Raw genomic sequence first — 15,901 nt, forward strand, 5'->3', positions numbered from 1 at the left:
GTATATATATATATATATATATATATATATATATATGTTGTTAGACTGTTAGTTTCTGATCAATTAATTCTTACGTGCGAATTAGAAAAAGGTACGTTCTAAAGAATATGTTTCTGTCCCATATATTAATTAAGGAATGGATCGATCAATCCTGATCAATTAGCTAGTAGTACTACGTAGCTAGCTAGGGTACGTATTTGTGGAATGATATATATGGAGCTAGATTTCAGCTAATCAAGTGCTCCTACGTACTCTACCATAATAGCAGCATGCGATATAGGAATCCCTCTTCCTCGTATCTTAGTTTGTATAGAGAATTATACGTATTTTTGTGATGGATATTTTTATCTCAATTACATGTATCAACTTATGACCTTCAAAATTATACAAACTTAGAAATATGTATTTGTTCCCTGGGTGTATTCTCAATCTATTATTAATAATAATATAGGACGGAGGGACACTACTTCAACCTAACGGGAGACCCAACCCGTTTTCAAAACAAAAAAAGAAATGTGTATTTGTTCAGTCGTCAGATTAACTTCTATCTCAAAATTAAGTGGCATGCCTCTATATTGTATATATAACCATTAACGTAATCGAGTCACGATATAACTAAGGTGTAACTTATAGGAAGATCGATCGAATACAGTTTACGTTATTTAACTTTGGACCTTAGTTCTGAAACTTCATATTTTCATCCTCTCGTCTAACTTTTGAAATCGTGTAACCCTTTTAAGTCCTTATATATACAAGACGAAGTCTGAAAGAAGGAGAGAAAGTAATAAGAAAACATAGCTATTACATAAAACAAGAAGCTGATACACGTACTAGCTTCCCAAAACTACTATTCACAAAGGTTTACGGCTAATATATATACTTCCCAATACATATATAGTCAGATAGATGCATGCCGCTAGGGAACAACCCGACAGTTCCATGAAACGATATTCATGCATTTAGCATCAGAAGTAGAAAATCAAGCGCATGGTCTCATATATCACTGTACGTTCTCGTTTACATGGCATTCCATTAGCTAGGAAGTTCAGCATTACAAGGAGGGTCAGCAACTACAAAGGAAACACTTTGATCTTCAGCATTAGCTAGGCCGGCGTATCAAAGTTCGCAGAGTCATGACAAGGAGTAGAGAATGGTACATGAGGAATCAAAAGTTCAATAAGCATAGAGACCATTTAAAACATCAGAAAGAAAGAGGTAAAATTAAAGACAATGCAAGAGAGAAAACATATACAAAAAAACAAGATGATGAGATTGAAATATCATTATAGTGTACCAAGTACCAATCAGCAGCGAAAGTCTATCCAAATCCTTAGGATTGTTAAATATAACAATAGACTCCTCAGAGTAAATTAAGATTAGGAATTGAAGAAGATAAAGGCATACCATGTCGTTGACTTGGTGAAATGGAACAGAAGCTCTTACAATCTCCGTAAGAATTTGATAAACACAATCAATACGAATCCATGGTCTAAGAAAATTATCTCTCTCTTCTGTTAGAATTGAACTCTTTTTACAGCAACTCTGTCCCAACTCTTCAATTGGATTGAAAAGAAAGGATACCAACTTCAGCAGTTTCAGGTAATACTCTATCATATTTTGGTTTTTCCAGCTGTCTCACCGTACAAGCTTTGATATCGGTTAATATGTATATCTTCTTGAATTTTTCTTTTTTTGAAGATTATATATATCTTCTTGATTTGTATAATTAATCATTTTCCTGATTTCTTCAATTATACCGTTGTCCTGCTCGAGTCAGATTCAAGGGTGTCTTCTAATTTTTTTATTTTTTTTTACATTCACCAATAGATTCATAGAATAGCCATGAGGAGGAAAAGAGGGAGGAAGCCAAAAGATGAAATCCAAATAGTTATTAACGACGATGAACAAATTCAACAAATTGGGGATGGTCCTTTTATAACAGATCTTCCAAGATCTGTCGTTCAAGAAATTTTATTAAAGCTCCCAATAAAGAGCATTCTCATGTGCAAAATTGTGTACAAGACTTGGCATGGTGTGATTTCGGACCCTGAATTTACTCGTATGCACTTTCATTTGAATCAAGAAGAAGCCTATCCTATGATCCGACCCTGGCATAGGCTGCGTGTGGGAAGAACCCTATACTTGGTGGAGCCTGCTGAGAACTCTGGTTTTGATTTGGAAGACCATACCGGTGACGATGGCACATTGAAGTCTATTCCCTGGCCTGTGCGAATGAGTATTACCAATTGCAAAATTCCGTTGCGCAATCCTGAGGAGGCATTCAAGTATCACAATAAGCTCGTTGATTATATGCTTAACAGGAAACGTGGTGCTAAAAAGAAACATAGACCTTGCATCAATGACATAAATCCACTCGATCACAGGTACGAGTTGGTGAATTCGTGTAACGGCTTGCTTTGCTTGGCTGAAGAACACAACGGACCTTCTGTTGTGTGCAATCCAATAACTGGCGAGTTCATACACCTACCTCATGTTTTGAAGAACGAGAGTCACAAGAAATGCATTGGTGGAGGATTTGGTTTCAGTCCGAAGACTAACAAGTATAAGGTGATAAGAGTCCTTCATGAAGGTGCAGATCATCCCATTCAGGTGGTTGATATAGAGATACACACACTAGGGACTCATTCATGGAAAGAAGTTGGTAGTTCTCCCTTCGCCGAACATATGAAATCACCCATCTATTTGAAAGGTTCTCTTTATTGGTACAGCAGTTTGGATAGCATAGCTTCTTTCGACTTGGACACTGAGCTGTTCCAGTCAGTTCCACCATTGCCTTTTCAGGTGGATTATCTTGAACGGGGCATGGGGGTTTTGGGAGAGAGTCTTTCTGTGTGTGCTACGCACGATAATCAAATCGATGTGTGGGAAGTGGAAGATCATGGTGCGCAAATGTCTTGGAAGAAAAAGGTTTATGATGATATAGATGTTGGACGAAGACAAAGCTGGCCACAGGGCTTGTATATACCATTGAAATACTTAACCGATGGAGCTCTGTTAATGTTTAAAAGGGATACTGATGCCTTGGTTTACTATCATCCAAGAAGAAATTACAGATCAATCCTTTATCTTGATCTTAAGATTAGAGGTAGGTACATAGAAGGGTTTGAAGTAATTCGTCATATTCCAAGCCTAATGTCACTCAAGGACATACAGCATGATCTAGAAGTACTGAATGTAAATTCAAGGTATGAACTTTCAATACATGTTAATAATGTAAATTGGTTTGCTAGTAATTTTCCATATTAGTTAGCATATATATAGCAGATATTACTGCATTTGTCCTTTTGGGAAGTTGGATTCTTGTTTCTAGATTATACATGCGTGATCAAGTTACCTGCTTTTGGAATAACCTGATCATGAATTAAATAAATCTTCCGGAGGACTTCATCATATAGGTGTAGTGTTTGTAAAGAGAGTTCAGTGATATTGTCAATTTCAATTTTGTAAAGTAGAATGCTTTACTCGACTGTTTTTTAGTCTTTATCGGACCAGAAAAGCTAGGTTATGGTCGTTATATATCGATCTCATTGATTGGAGCTGTTGAAGTAGGGTAAGATGTGATCATATTTTGTTTTCTCGATCTCTTACTTGGTTGTTAATTAAGAGAGGATTCCATGCAATCTATCTTATTACCACTCTTACTTATTTGCCGCCGTACGTGCCCCAATACGTAAAGTATCTGCAATGACAAAGCTAGACCAGCATTGCACTACTGATCTTCTTCTGATGGCGCACCTTCAACTTATTTGTTTTTTTTGTTTTTGGTTTTTTTGTTTTTCTGTTTTGCGTGAATAACATAGTAAAGTAATTTCATGTCAGCAGTAACTAATAAGTAGCCTTGGAAAAATGATTGGAATAACTAATATTTGTTCAAGCATTATACTTACATATGGTGTAAGTTTAACTATTGATCGATACAGATGTGCAGAGTACAAGCTGCCGCGGGAGACTAGAGGTCTTCAATTGAAGACATTATGGTGGTGATACAAGTCGATCTCACACCTTGATTTCCAAAACTAAGGTGAGCACTGAGCTGTTATACAGCAGCTTCAATTTTGGTGTTTTATCAATTTATGTTGCTTAGAATAATTTTGGATCAAAAATTACCATCATGCTTATCTGTAGAACTACAACGCCAAAGATCGGGTGGGATCACTGGGATGTTATATATCACTGGGTGTCAATTTTGATATTAAATAAATAATATCAAGTTATCAATCATATGTTATTGTCTCAGTACGTTATACTGGCATGGTCTCTATTGATGATACAGGTGCATGTGTAGAGTGCAAAAAGCTACCAGGAAAGACTAGAGGCCTTAATATTGGAGGGGAACTGGGAAGCTCCGAGCGCGCATCCAAAACTGGTGTTAGATAGTACTGATGTAGTTCAATGATTCGGTTTAGTGTTGTCAAAAGTGGGCATTCAAAGCAATGGCTTCTATTTGTTTTTCAGTTAATCAAGTCACAAAGAAGTCACAAAGTTACTTGTCATGTCTATGGAATTAAGTACAATGCTGATGAAGACTATACCCTTATCAAGAGCTATTAGTATCAGAGCAAAAATACTAATTAAAGAGAGATATATATATATATATATATATATATATATATGGATGATTATGAGAATAATATGTATATGAGAGAATGCTAGCTAGCTATACGTGCTTTTCCACCATACTGAGGTAAAATTCCATTATGGTGCGACGTGAGCGTTAGACGCAATCATAGTAGCCCTATATAAAAATAATAATTTATATAGGGGATATGCGCGTATATTTATACACAGTCTTTTCCACCATAATGAGGTAAAATGCCATTATGGTGCGACGTGAGCGTTAGACGCAAGCGTCGTAGTCTTGTGTGAATTTTCTATTTATTTTTGTTGTTTCAAGAAAATTCATACAAGGGATATGACGAGTGTAATACATACATATTTTATTTTAGCCTGAGAGGCTGTATTTTACTGAGCATTGGAGACTGGCCGGAGCTAGTCATGAAATTTCCAGTTTTCGTGTTGAGTGTTTTGAGCTGTCGCATGCAGCATATTTTTTCTATGGAAAAGTAAAATTGGGAAAACATAAAGAATTATTTCCTTTAATTTATTTTTGTCCACTCACTCTAACGTGTTCAAATGTTTCCCCTGGGTCCTTCGTTTTAAAATGTCCAGTCTGCAGAGTTCGGGTTGGACCTAGTAGGAGACGAGGCATAGTCACCCGCATTTCCACCACTTTTCATCCGTAGGTTACCTTTTTAACCTACATGTGATTTCTTATTTCCGCTAGTGTCTAGTAGCTCTGAATTCTTGGGTTTAATGTGTATTATTTCGGTTGTGGGTGAGGACTTGTTGATGTCTTCTAATATTTGTTGGAGGATTTATGCTATCTTTTGGATAATTATGTTTGATGTGTGGATAATGTTGTGTTGTTGGTGGTAGTTGTAATTTGGGGAGCATGTAGGCTCCAAGAGTTAAGGTTGGATTAAAAATTTTGGGAAGTGTTTGCAGGTTTTCTTTAGGAAGGGTTGTCCATTTTCAAGGGAGGTTATGCCGATTTTTCGGTAATATCTTTCTTGGAGGTGGTCCCCGCACGTTTTACTCCAGGTTTCAGGGTGAAATTCGGGGTGGGTCGTGTCATACGGGCCTCCGTTCTTTTTCAAAAATACGGATGTACAATGACGACCGTTAGATCTACCGAGAATTGATCCACAACGGCTGAGATTTGAAAATGTAAAAACTAGGTTCTTTGAATCGTTCTACGGCGGTGAGTTCGATCTTGGTTTCATACCCAGATTCGACCCGTATCTGAAAAGCATTATATATATATATATATATAGACCGGATTAGAGGCGGACGTCCGCACCGCCCTTAAAGTACGGACGTCTCTCCGTTCTCCACCATTCGGCGCCAACGACGGCGCTCCTCCACTCGAGTGGACACCACAGACATCCCCGATGACTTTACCATGAAGATGAAGACCATGGAGATCAGATTTGAAGGTCTGGGCAACAACCTCCACCCAAAACTTTAGATAAGATCGATCTCGGCTACAAACTGGTATTCGGCGGACTCGTTGGCAAGAGAAAGTCATCGAGGATGCCTCTGGTATCCGCTCGGGTGGAGGAGTGCCGTCGTCGGCGCCAGACTGTGGAGAACGGAGAGACGTCCGCACTTTAAAAGAGGTGCAGACGTCCTCTTCTGATCCGCCATGTATATATACACACACACACACACACACACACACGCATATACACGTCCCCTTCCAAAGTGGGATCCTGCTTTGAAATTAAAGTGCGGGACTCCTTATTTCGCTCACTTTCAGGTTGTATTTTCACATCTCAACCGTACAATGTCTAAAACACAGTGTGTAGATCATTCATGCAAAGTTTCATCAAATTTGAAGATCATTTGGGTACCGAATTATATTAAATAAATCAATATAACAAAAGTTATCCAAACAGAACCGTTCGTGTAAATTACGATTATGGAAGCTCAAATGATCTTCTAATTGCTGCATATTATGAATCAAACAAACTCGACCAATAGCAAGGGCAATGTTGAGTAAAGTCTTTGAGGTCTTATTTTCTGTTTTCTGTGATATCGGTTGTTAATAATCTTGGGTTCAAACTCGGTTTTAATGAAAAAATTACATTCTTGATCAAAGACAATATGAACATTAATTAATTTGCTCCACCGGCAGCCAAAATTTAGCTAGCGATTAGCAAACAGAATTTATACGTATTCCTTGAACAAAAACTGACATACATAAGGGAATTCATATATAGAAGACCAAATTAAGTAATTAACCTATTTTTGTATGGAAATTTTAACATATATGCTAAACGGAAACAGTTTATACATAAGTAAACTTAAAGTACATATATACTGAAAGGCAATAGGTACTAATTTGGGATTCCATCTAGATACAGAAAATACCTAGAAAATTAGTTACAAATCAGAACGAGCTTAGGTTTTGTGTAGTATATTCTAGCCCGTCACTTATTTTAGGATCAAATATATATTCATCACCCTGGACCAGTAGTACGAATTTCATGTTGATGATCGATGATTAGAAATGATCGATGGTGTCGCATAACCACCATCATCTGGAGACGGAGTTGGTAAAAGGATGTAATATTGTAGATGAACAGGAATCATCCAACTTGCACTCAGTTCTTTGTTGCCGATGACTTTGCGCAGTAATGATTCTCTCGTCACTGACATATAATTAAACAGATGTATTATCTTCAATACTAAAGTTTAATTCCTGACGTAAAAAAACAAAAGAAGAGGGGCCATATATATAGGTAGATATATCATATATAGTAGAAACATCATTGAAATGTAACCATGTATTCGATCGTAAACATACATGGATGTGTAAATTTACCTGCAGTTAGAGGCCTTGCTTGAGCAACACTGGTGGTGTAACTCCCAACGATAGCAAACATAACCATAAGAAGGAACAAGAGGCATCTCCTTGTTGAACAAGTCATGTTGGTTAATGATATTTGAGCCAAGTGCAATTAAGCTATTTATATAGAAATACTACTTATGGCAGGAAGTTTCATTAATTAATCAAATCCAAAAATTAAGCTTGTAGCTAGCTAGCCATGATTAGGGTATAGATTAATTTATAAAGAATTCCAGTTCAAAATTTACAACTATATATAGTCAAGTACTCGTTTTTCTTGATGGACGACTTGTTTCACTATCTGATCGATATGCATGGTAATTAAGCATGCATGTTAGAATTTTCAATTTTGTCATTTTCAGCAGGTCGTCGTCTCTTCTGCGTAGAATACATAGTAAAACCTTGATAATTTGATATTCGATAATTAATTAATAACCTCACTAAAATAATAATTTTTTCCGGTCCCGAGTTGGAGACAACGTGCTAAATTAATAATTCGTTAAATTTATAAGATAATACAAATACAAGAATTCACATAGACCCTAATGAATATATAAATTAATAATTCTTTAACACACATAATTAATTATTCATTTATGAAGATTTCATAAAGAATGACTCAATTGTGACTTGTTTCTTCTTGAAAATTGAGTTCACCTTGATTGCTTGATCGTATTTGATATCATCCCTTGACTCACTCCCAGGTTGAACTTTTCTAAAACACACTGTTGCATGCTTTTGAGTGCTGCATGGATTATCTTTGATGTACTCGCACAATGCTTTAAGCATTTTATCCGTTATCATCAATTTTTTTTACTCATTAGAGATGAGAAGCCATTTTTGTGTTTCTAATGTGATATGTGACTATGGTTTTGTTTATTTAATGTTCATCCAATGAACTAACATAGTACTTCCAAACCAACATTGTACGTTGAAAATGTTGTACATCAAATAAAGTAGCATATTGAATAACGTAATAAATTCGACAATATAGACATTGAACAATGTACAACAATATTATTTTTGTTGAAAAAATAAAAAGTCATATTTAAAAATTTAATAATATTTTGATAAATTAATAAGTTATTAAATAATCGTTAAATTAATAATTTATTAATTTAAAAATTGATTAATACCTCACTAATTAATAAATTTTACCGGTTCTGACTTTATTAATTGAATTGAAATTTGTTTAGTCCTTATGGTTTGAAGTCGACATCTGTTTAGTTCTTATGGTTTTATTTTAATCTGAATGGTCCTTAAAGTCACAATTTTTCATCCAAATGGTGATTTACGTCAATTTTCTCAGTTAAATTGCTGACGTGACTCAGGACCATTTGGATGAAAAATTGTGACTTTAAGGATCATTTAAATTAAAATAAAACCACAAGAACTAAACAGATTAAAAATTATGACTTTAAGGACCATTCAGATTAAAATAAAACCAAAAAGACTAAACAGATGTCGACTTCAAACCACAAAGACTATACAGTATTTTACCCTTATGAAGGTTTTACTGTATATTGACACGGGTATCTGAGAGTTATCGATCACAAAGGCTCGGGAGTAGTAATGTTTAATTAGGAATATATAATCCGAAACATTAATCTTCTAGAATACATGTAGGATATCATGTTAGCTAAAGTCCTCAAGTCGTTGCCCTAAAAAACAAATCTGCCGGCCACTTGATATAATATACAGATAGAGCTACCAAGGTTTTGGCACATTTCCGTTGCAGTTCAGTTGGGAAGATCCTTCATAATTAGGTAGCAAATGAGCACCGAGGTAGAATGGGAAAATGACACGAGGAATCTTGTTAATCTTCTTGTTTTTCGACAATGAATCTTGATAATCTTCACATTGTACGTTGGTTTGGTATGATTCGCGTTTGGATCAAATCCAATGCAATTTACGGTATCTGGTAAAATGATAATGCATATGAAATGATGGAAATAAGTTCATCGCGCATTTACTTTGTCCTCGACAGAGGCGGAACTGTGTTTGAGTCTGGGAGGGTTTAGACCCCTGCTAGCTTTTGCATACCTCCTTCATTAGCTAACTAAATTACCTTAACAATTACAATTATACTATATTTGAACCCCTATTAGATAACATTTGGAAGATTCTTTTTCTTTTGATATGATATTTTGGATACTCTTTCTCTTTTAATTTGATATTGGAACGAATAAATTCATTTAATCTTAACTTTGGTGCTTGATTGATATTCAAACATTGAATTTTGATCTATAAAAAGCTCAAAAAACATTACTTTATGTTAATAATTTGTTCATTTTACATTTCAATTTGATGTTTACGATGACAAAAAATAATTTTTATATTTAGACCCCTCGTAACTCTTAATCCTGGCTCCGCCCCTGGTCCTCGATACTCAGGAGAATTATTTCTGGCTCCCACAGTGGAGTCAATCCCTCATGTGTCCGATCCCAACGAAACCCCCCTTGTGTAGGGTGGTTCCAGGAAGCAAGGAATAAGTTAGGGAAACCTAACATGTCATGTTTTGAGGCGAACATCTATGGTTTATTAATTGGAAATCAGAAACAACAAAATTAGAACTTCCATATTCGATATATGTTTCTTCTCATTGGTGCATGTTTTTATTATTTGTCCTTTCACTTCACTCACCAACTCCATAGAAACTACAGTTAGTGGCGGAGCTAGAATTTGAACCTTGGAGGGGGGGGGTCCAAACATTATAGCATAAGTGTATATTAAAATTTTATAAAAAGTTATCTGACTCGATTTTTAATTTGATCATCTTTAAATGAAGCAAAATTTTATTGTATACATCTCATAAACTTATGCAACATTAAAAACATTAAAAGTGTATGAATGAAGAAAGTAGTAATTTACGCATCACTTAATATTTCATATTTTTTGTTTTGGTAAATTCATTAGTTTTCTTGTTTACTAATTAAAAGAAATCAATTATCTTAACAATTTCGATTGGTAAGACATAAAGACCAATTGATTCTATAATTACATTTCTTAATATAATTGATAGGTAGAAAATTTTTTTTGTGGGGGGGGGGGGGGGAGGTTAAGAGAAAATTACATACAACGAACTAACCAAATTTAAAATACAAAAACCCACTTTCATTAATTTTTATACAATTTAGGACATGAGCTAGCCCAAACCCAAAACTAATAGCATCAAGCCTGATCCGGATTTTACTTATCAAATGACCATAATGCCCTCACGTCCCCATCTTTTCTCTTTCTCTCATCATCATCATCAACGATTGAACAAAAAATGAAGACAACGGCGACGGCGACGGCTAGACACTGACAATGTGGGATACCGACAATGAACGTTGATGAAGCTTGGATGTGAACGGCGTCGTCGTCTCTTTGATGACGCTCAGATCCATCCCGATTCTTCTGACGCTCAGATCCATCCCGATTCTTCCGACGCTCGGCCACAATCTGAATCGGGCCGATCCAGATACTCGACGACCACGACGACTGCTACTGAATCAAAGCTCGATCTCGTCTCGCCCATTCCGAGGCCGACGAGTGCCACCGCCTAATCCAACGGCAGCTCACTTCTCTCTACGCATTCCTCCGTTTGGTTCCCGCAATGATTCTCTGATTCTGACTACATGTACTGCTTTTGTGCTTTTTCTTCGTTTATTGCGGTGTTTTGGTTCGGAAATTGAAGCTTCAATTAATATTAGGATCTGTGGAACTAGACGGGATTTTGTTTTGCATTGTGCTTTAGTATTAGCAATTGATGGATCTAGATAAGTATGAGTCATACTACTGTCCATTCGGTAGTAGCAGTTGCATGCTATTCAGTCGTCAGTAGTAGAAGGTTTTCAATCGCGATAGTAGCAGCTTCGGTAGTAGAAGGTTTTCAATCGCGACTGTGCGGTTACCAAGAATTGCCGAATTTTTTTTTGCAATAGCTCCGGTACTAGCACCTTCCTACACGGCAATAGCACATCTTCGGTCGACACGGCAGTACCACGTTTCTCGTTGACACGGCAGTAGCACGTCTGCGGTCGACACGGTAGTAGCACGTCTCTAGTCTCGACACGGCAGTAGCACGTCTCCGGTTGACACGGCAGTAGCACGTCTCCGGTCGACACGGCAGTAGCACGTCTCCGGTCGACACGGCAGTAGCACGTCTTACGTCGACACTGCAGTAGCACGTCTCACGTCGACACGGCAGTAGCACGTCTCATGTCGACACGGCAGTAGCACGTCCACAATAATAGTAGAATATGTAATGAATGGTAGTTTGGTAAAATATGTAGTGACAGATGAAATGTGGACATTAGTTTATCCTAATTTGTTAATTTTTGTCCTTAAATATGTAAGATACTATGTAAAAGATGTATTTATAAACTCAAATTTGGCCAGTAACTAATAAGTAGTTTAGTAGGGGCTTAATGATATAATTAAACAGATTTTTAATGATATTTAGCTAATTAAGCACCTAAACTTCCGACTTTTGAAAATCCAAGGGGGTTCAGACCCCTTCGAGCCTGATAAAGCTCTGCCCCTGACTACAGTGTATGCTAGATTTATTCCGTAGTATATGGAGTGCAGCGAAATCTCTACCAGCCCAGTATTCCATCATACTCTACCAAGAAAAGTATCGAATTGTGGAAGAACAATTGAGGACGTGATCCCTCGTCTCTCACTCTCTTGCTCCCTGAACTTGATTACAAAGATCCTTTCACTGTCCTCAGAAATCATAACGTTGTCTTTCTGACCTCAAATGCCAGAAATCCCCACTAACAATATTGAATGTAGCAACAAAAGCTTTTGAGAGAGAAATCGACCACACACAAAGAAATCTGGATATTGGACTGCGTCTTCGTCGCCATACTTGACCTAAGTCTTGGATTCTCAATAGTCTATTATATTAAAAACTAATTAATAAATGACAAGAGAAAAGAGACAAAAGACAATTGACAAGAGATGTTTTAGTTGTATCATATGGACATATTTGTGATTATCTAAGTTATAGTTTGAGATTTTTTTTGTTCGAGATCATACGGTTTAATAAAGTCTAACTTTGTAGGCCTAAAGATTAATCTGTGTGAGAGATATGTTAGAACATATACTTCATCCATCCTCCTGTTGAACCCTTTGACATTTCAAGCTTAGTTTCTATAGGTTGGGGCAATCTATATATATTACACTTTTTGAAACAAGATATGCCCCTTCTGACACCAAAATGGTTTTCAATATTATTAATCTCCTTCCAAATCTTGTCTTGATTTGGACAAGACTACTCCAGGTACAAATTTGTCGACCACCCTTATATGCTCCCACCAAAGTATCTACCCACTTAATCAATTGACACATGTTTATTTTATTATTAAGAATAAAGTTAAACCATTTGAAGAGACATGTGTCAATAGACTAAGAAGGTGAGCACTTTGGTGGGCAAATAGAGGTGGTCGGAAAATTTGTATCCAACTACTCCACTCCATGCCGACAAAAAAGCTTTTATCCCCATGTTTTTATTTTTTTAAATATATATTTCAAATTAATGTAAGAGGAGGAAAGAAGTTTTTACCTGTCCCAATTTGGACAGATTTACTAGTCACGCTTCTAATTTTATTTGTATCATTTCATTCTCTTGAAATCCTTCCATACAAGCAACAAGTCAAAACCTTCGTATAATTTAATACTTGAAATTATGAGAGCTTTTTTTTTTTTTTTTTTTAAGAAAAATTGATTCGACTTGCTCAATTTTGACCTCAAAATTGCAGTATCTCTCTTGGCTCTTAAAGATGAATTGGAAATTTATATATCTGACATGCAGAGCCAAAATCTGTTTAAAGAACTTAAAGAAATTATTAAGCTTGGAGAAAAATGGTTGAGACACAAAAAGAGACTTGGTTTATCCGGTAGTTTACTTTGCTCATAACATTAATTGACGTTGATTCTTCCAGTTGTAACTGTTGTCGTAGAAGGAGCATTTTAGCCATGAAAATTATAAAAAGTGATTTGTGAAACCGAATGGGAGACATGTTAATGAATGACAACATGATTACATATATCAAGAAACATATATTTAATGATGTTGATAATGAAACCATCATGAAAAGATTTCAAAATATGAGCGATCATCGTGGACAATTATAATTGCTTTAAGGAGACTTACTCTACCTTTTCAATTACTGATGTAATAATTTAAATTTTTTTATGTCATTCAATGAAGATTATTCGTTTAGTATTCTTGTTTAAACTCTGACCCTTCTAATGATAGTTCATGGCTACGTCACTGTTGGCCACCAAGAATATATTGGATTTAACTCTAATAAACGATGGTGGGATTCGAACCTAGGTATATGAGTTCCACACCTAGACCATTATGAACTCAAATGCCTGTGGTGGTTATCGTTTGGGATTCTTCGATTATATATTTGTGTGATTTACTAATTTATGTTGTCAATTAATTTGCGCCGCCGGCAGCTAAAAGCTAGCGATTTGCAAACAAAATTTGAACGAATTCCTTGTACAAAAATAACTGACATGCCCGCATAAGGAAATTCATATATAGAAGACCACATTGAGTTGGATGGAAAATCTAACGTGATAATTAAGTGGAAACAGTTTATACATAAGTAAATACACACAATACATACTGAAAGGCAGTGTAGGTACTAATTTGGAATTCAATCTAGATACAGAGAATTAGTTACAAATCAGAACGAGCTTAGATTTTTTGTAGTATATTTTTGTCCTGCCGTTGCTTATTTTAGGATCAAATATTCGTCACCCTCAGTAGCTAGTACGAATTCCATGTTGATGTTGACTAGAAATGATTGATGGTGTCCAAACACCAGGATCAACTGGAGTTGGAGTTGGTAAAAGGATGGAATGTTGTTGATATTCAGGGATCCAACTTGCACTCAGTTCTTTGTTGCCAATGACTGCGTAGTAATGATTCTCTCGTCACTGACATATAATTAAACAGATTTATTATCTTCAATACTCAAGTTTAATTCGTGACGTAAAAAAACGAAAGAAGAGGGGCCATATATATGTAGATATATAGTAGAAACATCATTGAAATGTAGAGGCCTGAAATGTAACCATGTATTCGATCGTAAGCGTATATGGATGTGTAATTTACCTGCAGTTAGAGGCCTTGCTTGAGCAACACTGGTGGTGTAACTCCCAACGATAGCAAACATAACCATAAGAAGGAACAAGAGGCATCTCCTTGTTGAACAAGTCATGTTGTTTAATGATACTTGAGCCAAGTGCAATTAAGCTATTTATATAGAAATAATACTTATGGCAGCAAGTTTCATTAACTAATTAAATCCAAAAATTAAGCTTGTAGCTAGCTAGCCATGATTAGTGTATAGATTAATTTATAAAGAATTCCTGTTCAAAATTTGCAACTATATATAGTCAAGTACTCGTTTTTCTTGATGGACGACTTGTTTCACTATCTAACAGTCTAACATGGTGAGCATGTATGTTAGAATTTTGTCATTTTCAGCGTACGTAGAATGCTTATTGACATGGGTATCTGAGAGTTATCGATCACAAAGGCTTGGGAGTAGTAATGTTTAATCAGGAATATATAATCAGAAATATTAGTCTTCTAAGAATACATGTACGTGTGTGTATATTCCTTCTCAGCTGCGGCCGTCCGTATTTATTCTTACTGTGCGGATTTCTACTTTACACTCATTTTTTAATCGAATTTCCACATCTCCACCGTCTAGTAATTTGATATGAGCACAAAGTGCTATGTTAATAATGTGTTTCCTACCCTATTTAGTTATGATATTCTCATAATAATGTCATTTCTAATATGTTTTGTGATTGTAAAGGACATGAGAGCATAAATCAAGAAAAGAAGGCTAAATCATAGAAATAACAGAAAAATGCAGAAAAAGACAGTGAAGCCTTCTTGCAGTCCAAGGAAGGCAGAAGATAGCTCAAAAAGAAGGCCCAAGTCCAAGGATGAAAAAGACAAATGCAGAAAGCCAAAAAGAAGGCCCAAGTTGTCTAAGGAAAGAGAAAAGTCAAACATGTGCTCCTAAAGAAGAAAAGTCAAACATTTCTCCTAGTCCCACATCAATTTTGAAGAGAAGTTCCACCAAGATTACCTCTATATATAGACAGCCTTGGTTACTTCTCAAATCATCATTCATTCACACAAAAGTCAAGGAAACACATAGCTCTACTGAGCAGCCTCTCCCTCTCCTTTGCTGAGTTTCTTCCTTGCCAAAGCCTTGTTGGACGTTTCCACGAGAGCAGCAACTTGGGAGCCTTGAAGCTTTGAAGCTGGAGCACTTTGTTGATGTCTACAAGCTTCTTGAAGACTGATAAAGTGTAACCCTACCTCTGTTTTGTTTAGTTTTCCTTTACAATTTCAGAAACATGTTTTCGGTTTTCAAATATTGGATTTGGATGTTGTTTCGATGGTTATGTTGTTAGTAAATTCTGAGTTTCAGTAAAGCATGCTAA

General features: G+C 36.0%; 1 protein-coding gene across 1 annotated transcript; it reads left to right on the plus strand.

The window, feature by feature from the left end:
• The first annotated feature begins 1,565 nt into the window (after nt 1-1,565).
• On the plus strand, nt 1,566-4,239 carry LOC101297559 (F-box/kelch-repeat protein At3g06240-like). Its single transcript, XM_004303181.1, has 3 exons — nt 1,566-1,599; nt 1,828-3,206; nt 3,942-4,239. Exons 2-3 carry the CDS (start codon nt 1,843-1,845, stop codon nt 4,003-4,005), a joined length of 1,428 nt encoding a protein of 475 aa, XP_004303229.1. The 5' UTR covers nt 1,566-1,599; nt 1,828-1,842; the 3' UTR covers nt 4,006-4,239.
• The last annotated feature ends 11,662 nt before the right edge of the window (nt 4,240-15,901 follow it).

This window comes from Fragaria vesca, linkage group LG6 (assembly GCF_000184155.1).
Source record: "Fragaria vesca subsp. vesca linkage group LG6, FraVesHawaii_1.0, whole genome shotgun sequence".
NCBI lineage: Eukaryota > Viridiplantae > Streptophyta > Magnoliopsida > Rosales > Rosaceae > Fragaria > Fragaria vesca.

What these genes read in the sequence shown, in the direction of transcription:
- LOC101297559 (XM_004303181.1), top strand. Translation starts at nt 1,843, where the DNA reads ATGAGGAGGAAAAGAGGGAGGAAGCCAAAAGATGAAATCCAAATAGTT. An exon ending in GTACTGAATGTAAATTCAAG is followed by an intron (nt 3,207 to 3,941) that starts GTATGAACTTTC and finishes TGATCGATACAG; the next exon opens with ATGTGCAGAGTACAAGCTGC.